General features: G+C 42.7%; 1 protein-coding gene across 3 annotated transcripts in view; it reads left to right on the top strand.

Moving 5' to 3' along the window:
- The window catches only part of LOC101741850 (multidrug resistance protein homolog 49), a 42,920-nt gene that overhangs the window by 21,643 nt on the left and 4,578 nt on the right, over positions 1-16,699 (top strand). For all 3 annotated transcript variants that reach the window (XM_038015506.2, XM_021353168.3, XM_062672009.1), the window contains 14 exons: positions 54-243; positions 733-954; positions 1,392-1,633; positions 2,156-2,243; positions 5,481-5,689; positions 7,081-7,253; positions 8,179-8,438; positions 9,598-9,749; positions 10,622-10,736; positions 11,433-11,682; positions 12,110-12,305; positions 12,941-13,103; positions 14,680-14,874; positions 16,039-16,248. In XM_038015506.2, coding sequence (XP_037871434.1) covers positions 54-243; positions 733-954; positions 1,392-1,633; positions 2,156-2,243; positions 5,481-5,689; positions 7,081-7,253; positions 8,179-8,438; positions 9,598-9,749; positions 10,622-10,736; positions 11,433-11,682; positions 12,110-12,305; positions 12,941-13,103; positions 14,680-14,874; positions 16,039-16,248 — 2,665 coding nt within the window. The remainder of the gene's footprint in view (positions 1-53; positions 244-732; positions 955-1,391; positions 1,634-2,155; positions 2,244-5,480; positions 5,690-7,080; positions 7,254-8,178; positions 8,439-9,597; positions 9,750-10,621; positions 10,737-11,432; positions 11,683-12,109; positions 12,306-12,940; positions 13,104-14,679; positions 14,875-16,038; positions 16,249-16,699) is intronic.

Raw genomic sequence — 16,699 nt, 5'->3', positions numbered from 1 at the left:
GGCACAAGAAGAATTGTTTAGCACCATTTCCGAATCTAGGTCTTCGATTTCAGGTACAGCGTCCGCTTGGAGCCGGCGAACAAGATGGGGACACGTAAAGGAATATTTTCGGGCTTCGGAAGCGGGGTCATGTGGCTCATTATATACGGGACATACGCGCTGTCCTTCTGGTACGGAGTCGGCCTCATCCTGAAGTCTCGCCACCAGGAAACGCCTGTGTACACTCCAGCTGTGTTGATGATTGTAAGCGAATTACTCGACTTCTACTCCTTTCCCTTATCCCATATCAAATGGGGTGGGCGCAACTTATCCTATTATCATGCTGCATAGGGATTTGGTATGAGTTTCGGCTACCTGTCTGACGTTAGTGGGAAAAACTTTACAAATTTTCACCTCGGCGGTGTATTGGTCTATATTTTTTGAGGTTTCTGCGGGGGCGAGTATCGCCAAAAGGTGAACAAAAAAGAGGGGCAGGCCGAGGCTAGGTAATAGAGAGAAGTAGACGTACCTGCCAATCCGTCGCTGGTTTCTCGCCACATGCAATTGTCTCCTCAAGGACAAGCCTTCCGAACCCTGCCCAACTTAATCGAACTAAACTGCATATGCGACAAGTTGGTTTACTATCTTGTGGCTAATATATTCAAACAAATGCTAGTTCCAAGTGTTTAAGAATATTATTCAAAAACCCGGTTAGTAAATTTGATGGATAAATTGAAAAGTTCGGTATTGCAGATTTTCTTCAGTGTACTCCAAGGGGCTCAGAACGTTGGTCTTACCGCTCCTCATTTAGAGGCCATAGCGAACGCGCGAGCTTCTGCGGCCTCCGTCTATGCCGTCATCGATAGGAAACCGACTATTGACAGTCTCTCCACGGAAGGCGCCAAACCAGAGTTCAAGGGAGACCTGGAACTGGAAGACGTGGTCTTTAGATATCCGGCGAGAGCGGATGTGCAGGTTTGTAATACATCACTTGCTTATGTTTGAAGCCTTTAATACAACTAAACATCACATTAGCAAAGTTTTGTGCAATAATCTTGTTTACTGGTGGTAGGACCTCTTGTGAGTCCGCGCGGGTAGGTGCCACCACCCTGCCTATTTCTTCCGTGAAGCAGTAATGCGTTTCGGTTTGAAGGGCAGGGCAGCCGTTGTAACTGTACTGAGATCTTAGAACTTATGTCTCAAGGTGGGTGGCGCATTTACGTTGTAGTTGTCTATGGACTCCAGTAACCACTTAACACCAGGTGGGCTGTGAGCTCTTCCACCCATCTAAGTAATAAAAATAAAATGTTGTCTCTTCTCTCATCTTAATCATATTCGTAAAGAAACAAGAGCCTACTAAACAAACCTTAAACAAATATGTATATTTTTCATGGACTGCCCATCTGTTTAAGGTTCTCAATGGATTAAATCTGAAAATAAACGAGAACGAAACGATAGCGCTGGTGGGTCCGAGCGGCTGCGGTAAGTCCACGGTCCTGCAGCTCTTACAGAGGATGTACGACCCCGACCAGGGCTCCGTGAGGGCCAGCGGCCATGACTTGCGGACCATGAACGTGAGGCACCTCAGAAATCACATCGCTGTCGTCGGCCAAGAACCAGTGCTGTTCGCGGGGACCATCAAAGAGAATATCCGGTAAGGACTTTGCCAAGTAACTGGTGGTAGGACGTCTTGTAAGTCCGCACGGGTAGGCACCACCCAGACACCCTGTCTATTTCTGCCGTGAAGCAGTAACGCCTTTCGATTTGAAAGGCAGGGCAGTCGTTGTACTGTTAAAAGTGAGACCTTAGAACTTATGTCTCGAGGTGGATGGCGGCATTTACGTCGTATGAGTCTATGGATTTCGGTAACCGCTCTACACCATGTGGACCGTGAGCCCGCCCACCCACATAAGCAAAAAAATAGTAACTTTGAACCTTTCCTTTTTATTGTGCTGTTTTTTTCGCCAAAGATTCGAGTCTTTTTCGATATGCGCTGTTGATGTATGTAGGAGGATTTTAATGGATAGGATACGCCGCCTCACCCTCGAAAGACGGAGGAGAATAAATCGTCATTAACTTTGACAAATAAGAACAAAGTCTCAAAAGAGCAAAATCGATAGTAAACAATTTCGAAAGGACGTGGTCGTTTGATATTAAATTAAATTTTTATTTCCAGAATGAGCAATCCATCTTGCACTGATGATGAGGTCATCGTAGCCGCTAAACAAGCTTACTGCCATGATTTCATAAGGAAATTGCCGGATGTAAGTTTTGTTGGGTATTACGGGCCCTTTTTTTTTCGGGCCGGGTCCGAACCCCCTTCGAGGTCCCCGCGCCTAGGGCGCGTGCGGGGTATGTGGGACTTGATGATTTACAGGTATTGGGAGCAGACCGCGGACCCAAGGGCCATTAACGGACCACACCTAACCTATGCGAGCCTGTGGAGTGAGGTCGAGCTATCTGTGAGTTTTGTCATTCCTGGTGGTAAATGGTCATCGAGGCTTATGAACATCAGCATTATCAAGAGCACATCCAATCTGCTGCCTAATGCTGAAGATTATTTTAAGCGTTATATTATAGGGAGACTGGGAATGTCAGAAACAGCAATGCTGAATTAACTTTAAAAATCAATAATCGAATAATAACTTCTCATCAAGAAGTGGCCAGTGCCTTTGAGCACTACTTTGCTGATATCCCAGCTTCTACCACAAAATCTTTAATTTCATCTCCTACCGTCGCCGAATCATTACTGCAAAATCATGTTGATAAATGCAGTGTTAACTTTAAGTTCACAAATATTGATATAAAGGACATAATTGATACTTTCAAGCTCATTAATATTAAGAAAACTGGTGATTTATGGGGAATTTCAATTAATGTTATAAAATCCATTATTGATATAATTGCACCTTACCTTGCTACAATATTTAATGACTGTATTGATGGTGGTGTGTTTCCTGATCTAATGAAATATAGTAAAATAATACCTTTATTTAAATCTGGTAGTACTTTTGACCCCTCTAACTTTAGGCCCATTTCAGTACTACCTACATTGAGTAAAATTTTTGAAAAAATTATTCTGGAACAACTTTTGAACCACTTCAATTCCAATAACCTGCTTCATAACAAACAATATGGATTCACTAGAGGTCGGTCAACTATTGATGCAGGTGTAGATCTCATTAAAAATATTTTTCAGGCTTGGGAAGAGTCGCATAATGCCCTTGGGGTTTTCTGCGACTTATCTAAAGCTTTTGATTGTGTTGAGCATAATACATTGTTGAGGAAATTACACCATTATGGTATTAGGGGCGTTTCATTAGAACTTATTAAATCTTATTTATCCGGAAGAATCCAAAAAGTAGACGTTAAAGGAACCAGATCTTCCGGTGTCTTACTTAATATGGGTGTTCCTCAGGGTTCCATATTGGGTCCCTTCCTATTTCTTGTATATATCAATGATTTACCTAAGTTTATTGAAACCCGTCACGAGGTCGTATTATTCGCTGATGATACATCATTATTGTTTAAAATTAAACGACATTTGGAAGATTATGACGATGTGAATGATGCTATCTCGCGCGTGGTACATTGGTTTAGTGTTAATAATCTGTTATTAAATAACAAAAAAACAAAATGTATAAAATTTACCACACCTAATGTTAGACAAGTTGACACTAATATTACTGTAAGTGGAGAGACACTGGAGCTTGTGGATTCGACAGTTTTTCTTGGTATAACAGTTGATTCCAAGCTGCAGTGGGGTCCTCACATATGCAAGTTAGCGAGTAGGCTTAGTTCTGCAGCGTTTGCGGTAAAAAAAATACGAATGTATATTAATGAAGATACGGCACGCCTGGTTTATTTTAGTTATTTTCATAGTGTTATGTCCTATGGCATTTTGCTATGGGGCAATGCTGCCGATGTCGAAACGATTTTCATCCTGCAGAAGAGGGCTATTCGTGCTATTTATAATATGCACCCGAGGGATTCCTTGAGGGACAAGTTTAAAGAAATCAAAATTCTAACTTTAGCGTCCCAATACATTTTTGAAAATTTATTGTACGTGCGTAAAAACATTGAAGAATTCCCCAGAGTCTGCGATTTGCACAATGTGAACACTAGGAACAAACATAGGCTTGCGTTGCCGGCGGCTCGAATTAAGAAAATAAGCAACTCTTTTAGGGGGCTGGGTGTACAGCTTTTCAACAAGATCCCACTAAACGTTCAACTACTACCTGTTCATAGATTTAAGAAAACTGTTAAGGAACGTTTGTGCAACAAGGCATATTATAAAGTTAAGGATTATTTACTAGATGGCACTACGTGGGAATGAGGCGCTCGCTCCTGGCCTTTTCATTTTTCATTATTATTATTATTATTTTTAATTGTATTTTTTTGACTTGTTTTTTCTTTTATTGTGAATATTTCTATTTATTTAAAAAAAAGAAAATATTTGAGAAAAAACAAAAATAAAAAGCCCGCTGAGTTTGTTTCGCCGGTTCTTCTCAGGACTGTGGCTTTTTTTGGAACCGGTGGTAGAGTTAACATTGTTATTTGTATTTTGACATTCAACAAGTGTGTCATACTGACATCTAAGTTGAAATAAATGATTTTGAATTTGAATTTGAATTTCGTCTGTGCGGTATATCATGATTGTGGACAATCCAAACGGTCCACTTCTGTGTTTAGTTAAATGGTTTTTTACTCGTGGTAGGACGTCTTGTGAGTCCGCACGGGTAGGTACCACCACCTCGCCTATTTCTGCCGTGAAGCAGTAATGCGTTTCAGTTTGAAGGTTGGGGCAGCTGTTATAACTATACTCTGACCTTAGAACTCATATCTCAAGGTGGGTGGCGGCATTTACGTTGTAGATGTCTATGGGCTCCAGTAACCACTTAATACCAGGGGGGTTGTGAGCTCGTCCACCCATCTAAGAAATAAAATAAAAAAATAAAAAAACCTACCCTATCCAAGTTTGTGGATCGAGGTCGAGGGGGTGGGTAGTCCCTGAACAAATTTAGGTAGCATCTATAGTATAGATACTATATTAATATATAAATCCACAGCGGTTTTTACGGATGATCCGTTATAACTACTGAACCATCCATCCGATTGACTTGAAACTTGGTATCCATGTAGAAAATACATGTACTTAATGGATAGACTAATATTTATATGAGTTTTGGCCTCTCTACACCAGATGCGGGGGCGTTAATGATGAGAATCTTTGTGGGGGTGAGACATAATAATGTTAATTTTAAATGCCCAGCGAAGCGGACGGGTGCAGTTAGTATTTTATTGTAAGCGGATGCCTCCTAAATACTAGCCACTACTACTACTACCTAATTAATAGCTTTGAATCTAGATTGAACGCGAGTGATTTGAAATGAACAGCAGATCAATGCTAGTTAGTTTCATTTAGATACACCCTCGTATGCCATTATAAGGTCGAACATTTGAAGGTTCACGTCGATGTTTATAGTTGTAATATTGTCCAGGGCTACGACACGCCCATAGGCGAGCGCGGCGCCCAGCTCTCCGGCGGACAGAAGCAGCGCATCGCCATAGCTCGCGCGCTGGTGCGGCGCCCCAAGCTGCTGCTGCTGGACGAGGCCACGTCGGCGCTGGACTCGCACAGCGAGGCCAAGGTGCAGCGCGCGCTGGACGCCGCCGCGCACGGACGCACCACCGTCATGGTCTCGCACAGGTACATCTTTTTTTAAAGGGATTTTATGACCTGGTAACTTTCTGGATTTTGCGCTTTTGAGACTTTGTTCTTATTTGTTAAAGTTAGTGACGACTTATTCTCTTTGTCTTTCGATGGGTGAGGCGGCGTATCTAATCCATTAAAATCCCCCTACATACATCATCAGCGCATTTAGAGAACGACTCGAATCTTCAACGGAAAAACAGCACAATAAAAACGAAAGGTTCAAAGTTATTTTTTTTATTGCTTATATGGGTGGACGAGCTCACCTGGTGTTAAGTGGTTACTGGAGCCCATAGACATTCACAACGTAAATGCGCCACCCACCTCGAGATATAAGTTCTAAGGTCTCAAGTATAGTTACAGTTACAGTCAGTTAGTATAACTAAGACCTTTAAGTCATGTCTTAGTTTAATTTATATTCTTATTTTTATGAAAAAGGATAATATGAAATGAAATGAATATGATTAATTTGAGATATTAATCAACTGGGATGAAATTAAATGATATGAGATGAGATTAGATGTCATTCATAAATAATGTTTTAGTTCTATTAAAATCCCTTACGATGCCTAATTCTCATTCTTTATTTTTTGGCTTCGGCACGGTTTGTGCATTAGCCAGCGTCAAGTAATAAGATTTTTATTATTCGCCGTTTTAATTATTTACAGTTTATGAATAACAAAACACGAAGGAAACTAATCGTGACATAACATAAATGATTAAAAACGAATTAAATTTACAAATGAGATGATATGTGATGAAATATAATCTCAGTAAAATAGTGGTCATTTACTGAGATTTTTTCAGTGGACTTTTTTGAGGATCCCGAGAAGTTACGTTCAGCGGCTTTGTTTCATTTTCCCGCATTTGTACACGTTCACAGATATTAAACAGTTAATTAACCGCCGTTATTACACATTTAAGCCTGAAGAAACACTAAAAAGACAAAATAAAACAAATCACACAACTTCACTACTCGCGTTCCCGCCAAAAAGTCCGCACAGGTACACATCGGACATCGGGTACAGAGTAACCTCGCTATCTCTCTCGCACTCTGTAATGGCGATGACGTCATTTTACAATTAGCTCTCTCTGAACAAAATTGTAAAAGGATTTTTTTTTATTGCTTAGATGGGTGGACGATCTCACAGCCCACCTGGTGTTAAGTGGTTACTGGAGCCTATAGACATTCACAACGTAAATGCGCCACCCACCTTGAGATATAAGTTGTAAGATCTCAGTATAGTTACAACGGCTGCCCTACCCTTCAGACCGAAACGCATTACTACTTCACGTCAGAAATAGGCAGGGCGGTGGTACCTACCTGCGCGGACTCACAAGAGGCCCTACCACCAGTAATAATCAGAGTCCATGTATATCATGCTTAGATTGGTGACCGTACTGAACGCGTCTCGCATAGTCTTCATAGACAAGGGAGAAGTAATCGAGGAAGGCACTCACGAGGAGTTGATGTCGCTGCGCGGTCGGTACTACCAGCTGGTGCTGGAGAATGAGCCCAGTATGGCGCCAGGGGCCGCCTCAAGCAACGACATGCAGAAACGTAAGTCTCTATTTGTTCATTAAGCCTCGTAGAAATATGTCTACCACACACAAATGATAATTGTTCTATACTCTTCGTATATACTGTGTTACTTATAATATTTTGTGTTCAAGTTTAACAATATTTGCTATGTGTATGTGCATTATAATTCTCATGTTGTATTTGTTATTTTGGCTGTTCTACATACACTCATCACTTTTAATTATTATTCTCATAATCCTCTCGCAGGTCTGCTGGAAGAGATTTCTTAAAGAAATAAGCAGTGCCTTTGTACATAATTTTCCTATTACTTACTTCTTTTCTTGTATGTACATAAATAAATAAATAAATAAAAGACAAATTATTCAATGAAACAATTTGATTTGTTTTGATTCGAAAGACCGAAGATAGTCAGGGTCACGTCTTGATGATCAAGGTAAGTGATTTTCAAACTGTGTTGTCCGTGTGGGTAGGCAACCCCTCATGACAAAGCAGGTGGAATACAGCTCGCAGGTGCCTATTAGGAGCTTAAAATAGATTCAATAAAGCTATAATGGTTTGGCCATAAGTCCAGCGCAGTTTGATTATCCAAAAACATTAATTAATGCTGACCAGCCAACAACTAATTGATGTCCCCACTTAATGTGGAGCGCGCATTTGTTGTCTGGTTGTGGTTTGAATTCAGTCCTTATTGAAATGGAATGTGAGCTGTAAACAGTAAATGTACGGGATCGTCACTATGACAGGTTTTAAGACAATATCGACATGTCACAGGTTGACCAATGAGTAACACACACAGAACATTGCAAAACAAAAACAAATAGATGAATATTGTCGTTGACGACATGAAGGAAGCTCACGCGGATAGTGAGTTCAAAGTCCCATCGGCATAATGATTATTCTAACCTTACGGGAATTCATGATTAACTCCTACTTTTTCGACTAGATGCGAGAATCCGGAAGCCCAAACTACAAAAATTGGCTTCCGTCGACTCGATCAAGAGCAATTTTACCCAAGACGACTCCGGCTCGGAGGACAGTGTGATGCTGGATGAGCCCAAAGAGGAGGAGATCAAACCGACGACTTGGGACATAATGAAACTGTGCGAGCCGGAGAAGTGGCTGATGATCGTCGGTGTCCTAGCCGCCTTCTCTGTAGGCTCCTCCTTCCCGATGTTCGCGATCTTGTTCGGCGAAACTTACGGGGTAAGCTCTAATTCTAAGACCGCCCGGTATAGACGCCCGCTCGGCTAGACACGGGCTTCTCCCAAGGTTCACTATAGTGACCAGTTCTCCGCTGTTCGCACTCGACACATTCCTGCGGCGTTCATCATGTCATCGGCCAACCGTATGAGAATCCAACTAGCTCTGTTGTATTTTTAATTTTAAGCTACTCGTTAAATGTAGATAGAACATTCCTGTTACGACACTATAAAGGTCACGGGGGAAAAAATAATTTATTATTGATGTATTTTCGCGGCATGCAATGTATTGCGCTTGAAAAGTACCGGACGTACGAGGGCAAAGGCCGTAGATGACAATGCCTTTGTTTTAGGTTGCTGTTACCAAAACAAAACGAATAAGACGAGCTTATGCGAATATACTTCGCTTTTCTTTTTTTTATTCTTTAGATGGGTGGGAACTCACAGCCCACCGGGTGTTAAGTGGTTACTGGAGCCCATAGACATCTACAGCGTATATGTGCCACCCACCTAGAGACATAAGTTCTAATTCTTGGTTTTTATAGCCAACAGCTGCCCCACCTTTCAAACTGAAACGCATTACTGCTTAACGGCAGAAATAGGCGGGGTGGGGGCACCTACCCGTGCGGACTCACAAGGGATCCTACCAACGTTATATAAACGCCTTGTACCAAACTATGGAGAGTAGAGATAAGGAGCACCATCTTGTAAATGGGACAAAGTGTCCACCTGTAATTATTGTTGGAAGACTCACCGAAATGGCGCTAGTGTAGGAAATGGAAATGCTATGTAGGTATATAGAAGTTTTGAACAGAGTGAAGTGTGCTGGGTTTTTTTTTATTGCCTAAATTTGTGGACGAGCTCACAGCCCACCTGGTTTTAAGTGATTACTGGAACCCATAGACATCTACAACGTAAATGCGCCACACACCCTAAGACATAAGTTCTAAGGTCTCAGTATATGTGGGTTGAAGTCTGTTAGTTTAAAGCGCTGTTTTAAAATCTTTCCATTTACTACTATGGCGCCAACTTAATTTGCTCCCATTTTTTAATATACTGAGATTATGCTCCTTACTTCTACTCTCCATATAACAACCCAAACAGCAGCTTTATAGCAAGTTAATCCAAAGAATATAGATAATTTGTTGGGATTATGTTAACAGTTATTGGAGAATCGTAACGACGAGTGGGTCCGGGGCGAGACCAACATGATAGCGGTCCTGTTCATATTGGTGGGCGTCTTAACCGGAGTGGGGATATTCTTCCAAATTTACATCTTCAATTTAACTGGAGTCAGGCTGACGGCTAGGCTAAGGTACTGTAATTACTTTTTTTTTTTAATTGTTATATTCGTGGACGAGCTCACAGCCCACCTGTGACGTAATGCGTCTATGACGCATTACGTCTATGACACATCTATGACGTAAATGCGACACCCACCTTGAGATATAAGTTCTAACGTCTCAAGTATAGTTACAACGGCTGCCCCACCCTTCAAACCGAAACGCATCACGGCAAAAGTAGGCAAGGCGGTGGTACCTACCCGCGCGGGTAGATTACTTATGATCACTGCTATCGTATGTCGTATCACTCATGTCAGAGCGGTCGTGGTCGTTAATCATTATCATTGCTGTGGGCAGATGTTATGAGTCTCGTGAGCAATCGCCACTTCTCCCGGTTTATGGTGAGCCTGGTACACTCATGCAATAATAGCCGCCAATTTCCAACTTGACTCTTTTTTTTATTATTACTTAGGTGGGTGAACGAGCTCAAGGTCCACCTGGTGTGAATTGGTTACCGGAGCCCATAGACATCTACAACGTACATGCCGCCACCTACCTTGAAATATAGGTCTAAGGTCTCAGTTTTTACAGTATAACAGCTGGCTGCCCCACCCTTCAAACCGAAACGCATTACTGCTTCACGGTAGAAATAGGCGGGGTGGTGGTACCAACCCGTGCGGACTCACAAGAGGTCCTGCTATCAGTAATTACGCAAATTATAATTTTGCGGGTTTCATTTTTATTACACGATGTTATTCCTTCACCGTGGAAGTCAATCGTGCACTTCTGTTAAGTACGTATTTCATTAGAAAAATTGGTACCTACCGGCAGGATTCGCATACCGTTGCATCGCTCGATACGAATGCACCGGACGTCTTAATGTAACATTACTCTTCTTCGTTAGGGTGGCGGTATTCCGTAAGATGTTAGCTCAGGAGATCGGCTGGTTCGACGATCCAAAGAACGGAGTCGGAGCGCTCTGCGCCAGGCTAGCCGCTGATGCTGCAGCAGTACAAGGCGTGAGTGTTTCCTGTTTCTTTAGCTCTCGCAACACGCGTCTATCCTTCTAGCCACCAGAGCGGGTTATGAGCCCCCTGCGAAGGCACATTAAATGATACTGTCAGGCGGGTTCGGGATAAATAAAATTACAACTTAAAACTGTATTCAACACTTAAAACACTTGCACACGGCCCACCTGATGGTGAGTTGTTACCGTCGCCCATGGACTACAGCAATGCCAGGGGCAAAGCCAAGCCGCCGCCTATCGCTTAATACTCTTCACAAGCCTCGTTCGAAGAAGGACATGAAACACCGTGGAGGGGAGCTCATTCCAAAGCCAAACACTTCACAAACACCTTAAAACTCTCAATTCGCTTGTTCCGCTGCGCTTCAGGTGATCCGTTCGCTGTTTCGCTTCGAGTAGTTCCGATTACTTACTGACTGCGTGCTATCTCTACAACGCTTCTATAGTCGATACCTCATCCCTAGAATTATCGAGAATATTTCAAACACCTCTAGTAGTCGTTTCCGCTATCTGTCAATAAATGGCGTTGTACTTCTCGAGCTTTCTAGATCCTACGATATTCGTTCGACTATTCCATAAGACCGTTTCCGTAATTCCGTAAGACCATTTCAAGAACCCCCATTTTATACGAATTAGTGATTGATAATATCTAGGGGGAGGCGTCACATAAATATGTTGTTCTCTGCTTCAGGCAACTGGCACACGGATAGGCGCATTAATGCAAGCCACAGCTACAATCGTGATAGGGATCGCCCTCTCGCTGTACTACACGTGGCAGATGACGCTAGTGTCCTTGGTCTCAGTCCCTATGGTCATTGGAGCGGTCGTGCTGGAAGGGCGGGTGCTGTCTGAAGGAATAGCCGAGGTCAGGGAGGCCTCCGACCGTGCTACAACCATAGCCACGGAGGCCATCACGAACATCAGGACGGTCTCTGCTTTCTGTGAGTATGTATTTAGTTTGTGTATCCACAGTGCTAGTGCCATATCTACTTGTGTATCTGTGATCTATGCGCGCTCGGTAAGTTAAGTTTCCGTACCACGTCACATGGTTTCTACGTTCGACAGGTAGTTTTAACAATTTCGTTGATATTTGGATCATTTTTTTATTTTTTATTGCTTAGATGACTGGACCAGCTCACAGCCCACCTGGTGTTAAGTGGTTACTGGAGCCCATAGACATCCACAACGTAAATGCGCCACCTACCTTGAGATATAAGTTCTAAGGTCTCAAATTTAGTTACAGCGACTGCCCCGCCCTTCAAGCCGAAACGCATTACTGCTTCACGGCAGAAATAGGCGGGGCGGTGGTACCTACCCGTGCGGAATATTGTTGATTAGTCGAGTAGTATTGATAAACGCGTGGTCCAGGCGGCGAGGAGGGGGCGCTGCGGCGGTACGAGGAGGCGGGGGGCGCGGCGCAACGCACTGCGCGGCGCTCGCTGCGGTGGCGCGGCGCCGTGTTCTCGTTCGGGCAGACGGCGCCCGTGGCCGGGTACGCACTGGCGCTCTGGTACGGCGGCGTGCTCGTCGCCAACCGGGAGCTGCACTACAAGTCCGTCATCAAGTGAGTTACCACTACAATCGGCTCTGGAATGAGCTTCCCTCCACGGTGTTTCCCGAGCGCTATGACATGTCCTTCTTTAAAAGAGGCTTGTGGAGAGTATTAAGCGGTAGGCAGCGGCTTGGATCTGCCCCTGGCATTGCTGAAGTCCATGAGCGACGGCAACCACTCACCATCAGGTGGGCCGTATGCTCGTCTGCCTACAAGGGCAATAAAAAAAAACAACCGTGACGTGACGTGTATGGTCAATACATATGTAAATTCTCATCCACATGTATATTTCATCACATATGTATATTGTCTATAATGTGAAAAAAAGTTTCACTTTTACTGTGGTTTCATAAAACCACACAATCATTTATCTTTTTATTGCTTAGATGGGTGGACGAGCTCACAGCCCACCTGGTGTTAAGTGGTTACTGGAGCCCATAGACATATACAACGTAAATGCGCCACCCACTTTGAGATATAAGTTCTAAGGTCTTAAGCATAGTTACAACGGCTGCCTCACCCTTCAAACCGAAACGCATTACTGCTTCACGGCAGGAATAGGCAGGGTGGTGGTACCTACCCGCGCGGACCTTAGAGATCCTACCACAAGTAAAATGGTATGGTCGAAATGAGTGGATACGTTGTAGGGTATCGGAGGCGCTAGTGTTCGGCGCGTGGATGATGGGGCAGGCGCTCGCGTTCGCCCCGAACTTCGGCGCGGCGATGAGCGCGGCCGGCCGCGTCATGACGCTGCTGCAGCGGCGGGCGCTCGTCGAGGACACGCACGCGCCCGCCCTGCACGAAAACTACGTGAGTGCTTACATTACTGGCCAACTGTAATTAATACTGGTGGTAGGACCTCTTGTGATTACTGTTGTAACTATACTGAGAACTAAGAACTTATATCTCAAGGTGGGTGGCGCATTTACGTTGTAGATGTCTATGGACTCCAGTAACCACTTAACATCAGGTGGGCTGTGAGCTCGTCCAACCATCTAAGCAATAAAAAAAAATAAAAAAAAATACAAGAAATTTATTTAATTATGTTTAAAAGATTTTTTTTCAACAGCAATTTTCTGCTATTTTATCGATTTTTTGTAATTTTATGAATGTTTGAAGGGACTATGGGCCAAATTTATTGCAGAATCAAATCAAGCAGATTAAATTACATGAAAATCTTCGTCAATCCGGGTCCACAATTTTTTTTATACCAAGTTGATCCCAATTTTCTTTGATTTTTGTAATATTTGATGATTTTTTACAAATTTTTTTTTAAATTTAAAACGGTTTATTATTAAAGTACGATTGTAATTAGTATATAACAGACCAAAATACATGAAAATTATGCTTGCCTTAGATCTCACAAATTTTTTTCTTGCCAAAACTTTGAATTTTCGTTATCTTTTGAGGTTTTTTTACAATTTACTTGAAATTGAAGGCTGGACGGCCTAAACTAACTTGAAATTCGTATTCAGCGGGTCGAAAAACATGCCTGTAGATAGGTGGCGCCCGGTGTACAGACTTTTTTTTTTTATGTGCCTGTTCAAAGTAAATCGTGCGTTATTAATGTATACCCTATACTGCCCTATACTGAAGCACTGGAATGAAGTCCATGTTGACTCAAGACCAGCCATGGTCAATGCAAAATAAATAAAATGTACTGCCTTTTTAAGATTTTGTATTACTTACACTTCATATGGAATTTAATTCTGAAATAAAATTTATTATTATTATTATTTTTTTAATTTTTACTTTCTCAGCTTGCGCTGGTAGTACTTTAGTGACATTTACGGACTCGCTCAAGTAAATGTCACGGTTTGTTGGGGTTGGCTAATTAAGTGTATTCTACTATTATATTGCATTATATGGTTGATCATCTATTTGCAGAAACCTTCCTACGATTCTGCACGTGTTTTTATTATTACTAGTGGTCGCCCGGTAGTCGAAATTCGACTATAATTAATTGAAATTAAAAGTTTGTACACTATTATGATTCTATTTTCAAAGACTTATTCTATAATCACAAATTTCGCCATAACAACACTATAGAAAAATATTAATAAAGACAAACAATATTTAATCTATTCTCAATTTGACCACAGACGTCAAGAACAAAAGTTTGACAATAAATAGTATGCATGCGTGTGTGCGTCAAATACACGGTAGTGTGTGTAATGTTTTTTTTATTGATTTAATGTATTTTTTAGGCATAATTTAAAAAAATATTAACATTGTGCACTCCTTCTTTATACTCTCTATAAGTGTGGGAAATTTCATACTCCTCCGTCCGCGCAATTTTCGTAAAAAGGGATACAAAGTTTTTCCTTCACGTATTAATATATAGATTATTATTATTATTATGAATGTAACGTGTGTTTGTCGGAAGGTGGCAGAAGGCAAGATCCAGTACAAGAACATAAAGTTCCGGTACCCGACGCGGCGCGAGGTGGAGGTGCTGGCCGGCCTGAGCCTCGCGATCCCGCGCGGGGTGCGCGCCGCGCTCGTGGGGCCCAGCGGCTGCGGCAAGTCCACGCTCATACAGCTGCTGCAGCGGCTCTACGACCCGGACGACGGGAACGTAGTGAGTATACCTTATTTTTTTCATGCCACTTCAAATCACTCGCGTTCAATCTAGATTCAAAGCTATTAGGTACTTAGGTAGTAGTAGTAGTAGCTAGTATTTAGGAGGCATCGCGCTTACAGTAAAATATGCTACTTAAATTTGTTCAGGGACTACCCACCCCCTCGACCTCTATCCACAAACTTGGATAGGGTAGGTTTTTTTACTTTATTTCCTAGATGGATGGACGAGCTCACAGCCCACCTGGTGTTAAGTGGTTACTGAAGCTCATAGACATTCACAACGTAAATGCGCCACACACCTTGAGATATAAGTTCTAAGGCCTCAAGTATAGTTACAACGGCTGCCCCGCCCTTCAAACCGAAACGCATTACTGCTTCACGGTAGAAATAGGCAGGGCGGTGGTACCTACCCGTGCGGACTCACAAGAGGTCCTACCATCAGTAATTACGCAAATTATAATTTTGCGGGTTTGATTTTTATTACACGTTGTTATTCCTTCACCGTGGAAGTCAATCGTGAACATTTGTTGAGTGCGTATTTCATTACAAAAATTGGTACCCGCCTGAGATTCTAACACCGGTACATCGCTTAACACGAATGCACCGGACGTCTTATCCTTTAGGCCACGACGACTTCATACCTCTGTATACGGCTTCATCCTCTGTTGCTTCGGTTTATTGATCCATACCATAAACATTTATGCTTAGAACTAACAAGCGGATCTATTGATTTTTGTAGCAATTGCATAAGCATCGTTTATTGTACAGATTGCAAATTAAAATAATAAATAATAAATTAATACTACTTGTGGTAGAACGTCTTGTGAGTCTACACAGGTAAGCACCACCACCCTGTTTATTTCTGTCGTGAAGCAGTAATGCGTTTTGAAGGTTAAGGCAGCCGTTGCTTTGTAAAAACTGAGACTTGGATCTCTTGTCTCAATGTAGGTAGCTCCACAGCACTGGGTGGGCCGTGAGCTCATCAAAGCCTTAAAACCAAATGTTTGTTTTGTTCACAGTACTTGGACAACTACAGTATTACATCGGATAACCATCAAAACAATAAAATCAAATATTTTTCTGTTCACAGTACTTGGATAATTATAGCATTATATCGGACAAGCATCAAAACAATAAAACTAAATGATTTTTCTGTTGACAGTACCTGGACGACTACAGCATTACATCGGACATGCGCTTGTCGACGCTGCGGCGGAACCTGGGCATAGTCTCCCAGGAGCCGGTGCTATTCGACCGGACCATCGCCGACAACATCGCGTACGGCGACAACACCAGAGACGTGCCCATCGAGGAAATTGTCAAAGCGGCTAAAGAGGCGAACGTTCATACCTTTATATCCGCTCTGCCGAATGTAAGTATCAATAGAACGGTTATATTTTTGCTTAGATGTGTGAACGAGCTCACAGCCCACCTGGTGTTAAGTGGTTACTGGAGCCCATAGACATCTACGACGTAAATGCGCCACTCACCAAATGAGATATAAGTTCTAAGGTCTCAAGTATAGTTACAACGGCTGCCCCACCCTTCAAACCGAAACGCATTACTGCTTCGCGGCAGAAGTAGGCAGGGTGGTGGTACCTACCCGTCCGGACTCACAAAAGGTCTTACCACCAGTCTTTTGTTGTTGTAGTTGTAGTCTTAGGGTACCTCGCTAGTACATAGGGCCCTCAAAAGTTGTCTCCACTTGACCCTGTCTCGCGCTTGCTCTTTGACATCACTCCAAGTCGTCAAGTGCGTGAGGACCAGGTCTTCTGCCAAGCGGACGTTTAGTACCATTAATTGTTATTATTTCTAACGTGAGA

This window comes from Bombyx mori, chromosome 14 (assembly GCF_030269925.1).
Source record: "Bombyx mori chromosome 14, ASM3026992v2".
NCBI classification, from domain to species: Eukaryota; Metazoa; Arthropoda; class Insecta; order Lepidoptera; family Bombycidae; genus Bombyx; species Bombyx mori.
This window is presented reverse-complemented; position numbering and strand designations above follow the sequence as displayed.